The 8014-nt window shown below is 39.0% G+C and overlaps 1 protein-coding gene across 1 annotated transcript; it reads right to left on the reverse strand.

Moving 5' to 3' along the window:
* Positions 1-282: 282 nt before the first annotated feature.
* On the reverse strand, positions 283-4397 carry LOC141763627 (uncharacterized). Its single transcript, XM_074628099.1, has 2 exons — positions 3782-4397; positions 283-3500 (listed from the first exon to the last, which is right to left on the reverse strand). Exons 1-2 carry the CDS (start codon positions 3787-3789, stop codon positions 1868-1870), a joined length of 1641 nt encoding a protein of 546 aa, XP_074484200.1. The 5' UTR covers positions 3790-4397; the 3' UTR covers positions 283-1867.
* Positions 4398-8014: the final 3617 nt, after the last annotated feature.

Raw genomic sequence — 8014 nt, forward strand, 5'->3', positions numbered from 1 at the left:
AACTTCCACTGGGGATGAGATAGAAATGACAGTTTCAGTTTGATTCCTTCATCCTCTGAGTGTCTGAAGTGTTCTTCAGGTGTCACAGCGTTTAAAGTCCACAAGCAGCAGCAGCAGGAGGAACTCAGCCAGACAACATTCAGGCTGTTGGGGCTGTCTCCTTGTGAGGAAAACCTGCAGACTCCTCTCAATTATGGGTTTTTATTTACAGATAATTCTCCTCAAAAGACGCTCACGCTGATCACCAATCAAAGATAACGCAGTAACAGACTGAACTCTCTGTAGGAGGGAAAGAAAACTTTATTTAATGAGTATTGTTGACATTGGAAATAGTTTTTTTGTCAAATATTTGTGATATAACATAACAACAATATCAGGTTTCTATCAAGGAAAACAGGTGATTGGTGTTTTATAATGCAGTGATTTATACTTTATAACGCTGTTGTTTTATGTTAACACTAATGTGGAAAGCATGATAAACAATTTAATTATGATTTATAGTTTAGTAGTTTAATTAATGATTCACAGAAAACTGCATCAGTCAGGACGTGATTTCATGTAAAATAACAGAATATAATGCAATCACTAAAAATACGGCGGTTTGTACAACATGAATGGATCAAAAGGCATTAATACACATGAAGACACCAGAGTATATAATATATATGAATATGTATTGATTATATATCAGATAAAAGTACATTAGACTTCATGACTGGAGGTTTAACGTTTGATTGAGCTCCAACACAACAGAATAGTTCTGTACCAAACTGATTAACATGAGAAGAAAACATCAAGTTTAACAGCTTTATATGTAGATATAAGTAGATATATGTATATATTCTATAAGTCAGTGATGTGTTACAGTCCCACCAACAGTTAACTTCTGTCATCAGAATAAATCACAGCCTGGACTGACTGAAAAACACATTAGATAAACCCTGAAAACATTAAACTCATACAAAGAAAGTAAAGAAAATAAATGTTTTTGTACATCACATGTTTGTGTTTGTTTTGCGTCTCTTTGTGGTTGTTTTGCATCTCTGTGGTTGTTTTGAGTCTCTTTGTGGTTGTTTTGCGTCTCTTTGAGGTTGTTTTGAGTCTCTTTGAGGTTGTTTTGCGTCTCTTTGAGGTTGTTTTGAGTCTCTTTGAGGTTGTTTTGAGTCTCTTTGTGGTTGTTTTGCGTCTCTTTGTGGTTGTTTTGAGTCTCTTCGAGGTTGTTTTGCGTCTCTTTGAGGTTGTTTTGCATCTCTTTGAGGTTGTTTTACATCTCTTTGACGTTGTTTTGCATCTCTTTGTGGTTGTTTTGCATCTCTTTGTGGTTGTTTTGCATCTCTTTAAGGTTGTTTTGAGTCTCTTTGTGGTTGTTTTGCGTCTCTTTGTGGTTGTTTTGAGTCTCTTTGAGGTTGTTTTGCGTCTCTTTGAGGTTGTTTTGAGTCTCTTTGAGGTTGTTTTGCATCTCTAAATCTACTGTTCTGGTTTACATGACAGTTCAGAAATGATCCGACTGTAACCTGGTTACTGAAGTTAACACCCTGAATGTTGTGTTGTGATCTGATGGTGGAGCTGAGAGGATAACGATGAGCGTGGGTGATGGAAAAATCCAGAGACTATTGATCAGTGATGTTAATCTGTACAGTGAAGTAACTATCGATAATTAAACATGAAAATACAACAACAAACAGAAACAGTCATTAGAGGGCGCTGTTTCCACCAATTACACATTTACATTTAAAAGGTGATTACATTTGAATTTTCTTATGTAGTTCAGTCAACATCAGACTTATAGAACTATAATGAACTACCTTTATTCAGCAGGGTAGACTTGATTTCTACTCAGCTGTCGGCTCACAGTGATTCTGTTCATCTACTTCATGAATGCTTTACCAGCTGCTGAACCAAATGCTTTTATTTTACCAAACCCGTACCAAAACGCTGCTTTGAGTCCTTTATCTTTCTCCATTCGAGCTTTAATCTCCTCCAGTTTCTGGACCTTCTCTGTGTCTCCTTTCTCCTTCATCTTCTCAATCAGGAAGTCCACATGGTCGTGAGTGGACAGCGAGTCCACATTCAGGGCGATTTGCTCCAGTTTGAAGACATTCTGGAAGGACTTTTCCAGCCACTGATCCTTTTCTTTCTGAAGTTTTTCCTTTTCCTTCTTAAGAGTTTCCAAAAGGCTCAACTTCTTCTCACTTCCTTCCTTGTTCTCTTCATATTTTTCTTTCACATCTTCTAGGGTCTTTTTAACTTTCCTTGTCTTGTTCACATAGATCAACTCTTCTTTCACATGATCTGATGCAGGACACTTACTGGTGCATACAGTGCAGTGGCCATCTTTAATGACCTCACAGGATTTTGGGGACCCGGCCAGTGGGCATGGATAGTGACAGTTCTGCTTACAGACATTACAGGTGACAGCTCCTCCATGATTTAACCAAAGCGCCCACCATCTCCCCCCACTGACAGGTTCTTTATCTTTGTAGGGCTCATCAACTTCTACTGTGAAGTTCTCATTGCTCTTCATCTCTTCTTCATGGTTCTTCAGAGCTTCCTGAGTCTGTTTTATTTCTTTCTGTTTCAGTTCAGTCAACTCGATCCTCTCTCGCAGGTTTTGGATGCAGGCTGCCAGTCCAGTGCGTGCATCCAACACCTCAACAGTTGTTTTCAGGTTCTGAGGTGATGTTTCTTTCAGGTAATCAGTGAATTGACCCATTTGGTCCTTTGTTGAGTCCCAGGCAGTTTTTAGAGCTTTCTTATTTTTCTTTGTTTTCTGTTTGCTCTGGCAGTTATCGAACATGAAATGAAGAGGCTCATTGTCTTCATCTTTAGCACATTTAATGTTTGCTTTTTCGAGGGCCTGTAGAACATTTTCAGGTGTCACACCATTGGAGTGTGTGATGAGGGCTACGATGTTCTCCATGTCGTTTCCAAACAGAGACATCACTGAGTTAAAGATGTACCTCAGTCGGTCATCCAGTCGATTCTCAGATGATTTCAGCACCAGACCCACTGCATTAATCTCATGAACTCCATCACTTGAGCGGAACAACTGAAATAATCTTTGATTGATGTTGGCATCTACTTCAATCCCTCTGATGTCTCCATATCCAGGAGTATCGATGATGGTCAGAGAGTACGGCAGAGTTTTACCTTCAAACCCAAAGATCTCGTACACGATCACATCTGTTGTCTGACTTTCTGATTGATCTCTCTCCTCTTCCTCTACGATCTGAAACCAGACGTCTTCCTCCCACTCCACTCCCATGGCGTAGTTGACCAGAGCGTTGATCAGAGTAGACTTTCCTGTTCCGGTTTCACCCACAAGCAAGATGGTTTTGTTTGTCTTGTTTGGATCTTTTACACCCAGAGTCACTCTCTTTAGAGTAATTCCCTCTACATTTCTAATGTTCTCTTTCTTTGGTTTCAGCTGGTGGACAGCAGGAGATCCTGAACGGATCACAACTTTGCAGGTGATGTGTTCATATTTGGATGAGATGTTCCTGTAGAAAAGTAAAGATATTAGCTCAAAAACTACTAAGACTACTAATATAAAATGCCATTTAGTGTAATAATTAGGGCTGCTAATCGATTAAAATATTTAATTGTATGTAATGTAATAATGTAGTAATGTAATAATGTAATAATGTAGTAATGTAATGATGGCACTAATGTAGTAATCAATGAAGGTAACAATTATATTAATGTAATAATGTAATAATTAATGAAGGTAATAATGTAGTGTAATTATGTAATAAAATAGTAAAACGTTGGTGTTACTCACGTTGCCATGGTAACGTCTTCAGAGCAGCTTGATGATGGAGCAGCGTCTGAGTTCTCTGGATGATAGAAAAACTAGTCAGTAACCTTCACTTCCTGTCAGCTGTTCTGATGTCATCAGATACTGAATGGTAACCGACAGGATTAAACACTGAAGGGACACGCCCGTCTAGTCTGAGCCCAACTTCTACAGACTTTAGCATTTCAGAAAAACAATAACATTTGCATTATTATCGTATAAAATGGTAAACCAGCAGCTGGTTAGTCTAGCTCAGCATAATGACTGGAAAAGGGGAAATAGATTCACATATTTAACTTTACATGTTTTACTGGGAACTGTAAAATATTAGATATAGAACAGTATCGAGTCAGTGATGAGCTCTCTATGAAATTCTGTTGTTAAAGTAAACATGTTATTAATTTCTGCTTCTGTCTGTCTGGAAGAAAATCTAAAAACTGAAAGATGATGTTTTTAAAGGATTTCTAGTCAATGTGCTAAATCACTAAAACACAGGTTTGTTCTTTAAAGATGGAAAATGTTCAGTCTCTCATGTTTCAGAATTATTGATTCTGAATGAAAACTCAATTAAAAGAAAACAATTGTTAACTTAAAGTAGCATGTTCAGTTATTATTATTATTATTATTATTATCTGGTGATAACTGCTGATGGGAACATTTAAAGAGCTCTTACCTGTACTGTTGGTCTCTGATGAGGAGGAGGAGGAGGAGGAGGATGATGATGAGGATGATGATGATGAGGAGGAGGAGACAGCAGAGAGCAGTTTATATAGTATCAGCAGAGAGGCTGGACCTGCTGTGGTCACATGATTTCACTGAAACCGTCTCGGATTCAGGAAACTGATTGACTTCATAGACTGCAGTGACTTCTTCAGTTTAATATGGACTCTTTTCTTATAGCTTTATTTCTCATGTGAAGAACTTTGAGTTTCTTTGTTGTTGAAAGGTGTTTTAAAGATTCTGTTGTCATGTGATTTCAGAGAAACAGTTTGACTTCAAAGCGTCAGATAAACAGGAACTGATGGGAGGGAGGAGAGTTCTCTTAGATAAGATACACCTTTATTGACCCCCGAAGGGAAAAGCTCAAAGCCATAAACAATTATATAGAAGTATATAAAAATAAAAAGAGCTTCAGGTGATTAGAGACAAAGTCTGTCTTTATCTCTAACACTGTAGACTGATGATAAATGTGTTCTTATTTCACTCTCTTTTCACTTTCTATATGACATAGGGATGATCATTTTGAAAAAATATTTGAAAAAAATATTTAAAACTGCAGTGTTGGTCTGCTGAGTCCCCAGTTCAACGGAGCGTTAACTTAGCAGCCGCGATGCTGCGTTCACTGTCCCCAGTTCAACGGAGCGTTAACTTAGCAGCCGCGATGCTGCGTTCACTGTCCCCAGTTCAACGGAGCGTTAACTTAGCAGCCGCGATGCTGCGTTCACTGTCCCCAGTTCAACGGAGCGTTAACTTAGCAGCTACGATGCTGCGTGTAGTGTCGCGGACATGCAGCCACTTTCCCAGTAAAAGTCTCCAGCTCACATTTAGTTTAGTTTAGCAGGTTGTCAGCTGTGTGTCTGCCCGGATTAACGATAGTGAGTGACAGACAAACAGAGTGGGTTTGTGCCACGTTAGCAGCTCTAGCTGCTAGTTGTGGCTTCGTTCTCTCTATTGTCACACACATACGCTCTGGCAGCGCGGCGTAACTTTAGTGAGTTTCCATCAGACCGTGTGTGTGTGTGTTGGTGGCGTTCTAGCTGTGAACGTAAGTGTGCAGTGTGTTTACAGTTTATCAGTCGGTGAATAAATGCTACGAAACTACAACTCCTCCGCTCCTTTGAGTTTTGCTCAGTTTTTAATTATTTTTTAATATTTCTTTTAACTGTTTAACTGATAGTGTTAATCGGTTAAAGTTCTTAACCTCGGTTAACGGTTAAATGCTTAATATTAACATCCCTAGTATGTCAGCAACTGGTCACATCACAGGTGACAGTTTATTGTTGGTAAATGTATTAAAAAGACAAGACAACATATACTTCATTGCCCCACACGGACATTGGTCTTGGGCTCCAAGCCACTGCATCACGCAACATACCAAAGTCACAATGTCACACTCACGCACGAACATGCTTAAGTTCAAATGTTGAGTGTGAGACAGCAAAAGGTAATAAAGACTACTTTCAAATACTAAATCAGCAGTCTTTAAAACAATAAAAGGTAATAAAAGACTCACCTCAAATACTAAAACCAGGTATAAATACTAAATACTAAAACCAGGTATAAATACTAAATACTAAAACCAGGTATAAATACTAAATACTAAAACCAGGTTTAATCACACCAGATAATAAATAATCAATTTACAATATATTAGTTCTCAGTAAAATCATATCATATAATACTAGACATACAGTACTCGTTACTGTTTAATATTTAGATGGACGACAGAATGAATTCATTTTTGAACTGTCACCTGAAGGCAACACCAGGAACTCTGAACCGTCACCTGAAGGCAACACCTGGAACTCTGAACCGTCACCTGAAGGCAACACCTGGAACTCTGAACCGTCACCTGAAGGCAACACCTGGAACTCTGAACCGTCACCTGAAGGCAACACCTGGAGTTCTGGGTTCAGGCTGTGTGTTGGATCGTTCAGAATCTTCTGAGCCTCTCTGAGAACAGATGTTTCATATAAAGGTCTGAATATAATGATGTTCTGTTATTGCTATGATCTTCATGGCTGTTTGAGTAAGGCGTGTGAGCTTAGTCATTAACTGTGCTGACAGGTTACCACACTTGGATGCCATATCTGATGACACTCTAAAATCATTTGATAAAACAGAATCATGAGTTTACTACTGACACCATATAGATATAGATAAACACCTGTTGTATGGGTACATTGTGAATGAGTACTGGACTATGGTCACTGGTTGACCTTGGATCGAACATCATCTCCTCAGTTTTATTCATATTTACAGTGGGGTGGTGAGCAATAAACTGTTTGATTACGGAGTGATGAAGTGATGCATCCTGATCTCTGTGTAGTAAGCCAAGAATGGCGGTGTCATCGGAAAATTTCACAATGACATTTTGAGGAGTTTTGCTCACACACCCATTAGCGTATAGTGAGAACAGAACTGGGGAGCTCACACACCCATTAGCGTATAGTGAGAACAGACCTGGGGAGCTCACACACCCATTAGTGTATAGTGTGAACAGACCTGGGGAGCTCACACACCCATTAGTGTATAGTGTGAACAGACCTGGGGAGCTCACACACCCATTAGCGTATAGTGAGAACAGACCTGGGGAGCTCACACACCCATTAGTGTATAGTGAGAACAGACCTGGGGAGCTCACACACCCATTAGTGTATAGTGAGAACAGACCTGGGGAGCTCACACACCCTTGGGGGGCACCTGTGCTAATAGATTTAGGGTCAGATAATGCTTTATTTACCTTTACATGTTGGATTCTGTTAGTTAGAAAAGGAAAATACCATTTGATAATAAAAGGATTTACACCCATCTGTTTCAGTTTGTCCAGCAATAAGTACAGCTGAAGAGTATTAAAAGCTGAACTAATACTATGCCTTAGTGTCTTCCAAGTGCCAAAGGACTGAGTGAGTGATACTGCCAGTGTTGCCAGATCTCGTGAGAGAAACAAGCAACCAGGTCTATAGGAACAAGCCCAAAAGAAGCAACTCTCCCCCTAAAAAAAGCCCAAAACAAGCGACCTGACCTACCTACCACAATATGAGAGAGAGAGGAGGCTACTTGATCACCTCATACATAGTGTATGTAGGAATTTATTTTGGATTCATTTTAGCTTGTAACTTTACATTTTTCTTGTCAACTAAACTTAAAAGAAGTTGAACATTTTATTTCATTTTTGCAAAGAACTTTTTTTCTGTCGTTGCACCACGATCCTGCTCACTCAGAAATAATAACATATAATCTCTAATATTATTATTATGTTCCATCAGTGCCAGTCATATTGTGAGTGACGGATATCATTATTCATTGATCCTACGTGTCTAATCTTCATACAGATCTTTACTATTTAAACTGAGATAACACAATATGTGCAATGAACTAGTCAGTGGAACTGCTCTAACAGACTGACTGCTGTCTCACAGTGTTATAAAAATGAACTTCACAAACAAAAGGACAAGCAGAGGTTTTATTCTGAGCTGACGGTGACTTGATGCTGGG

The sequence above is a fragment of the Sebastes fasciatus genome, unplaced genomic scaffold (assembly GCF_043250625.1).
Source record: "Sebastes fasciatus isolate fSebFas1 unplaced genomic scaffold, fSebFas1.pri Scaffold_102, whole genome shotgun sequence".
Lineage (NCBI taxonomy): Eukaryota > Metazoa > Chordata > Actinopteri > Perciformes > Sebastidae > Sebastes > Sebastes fasciatus.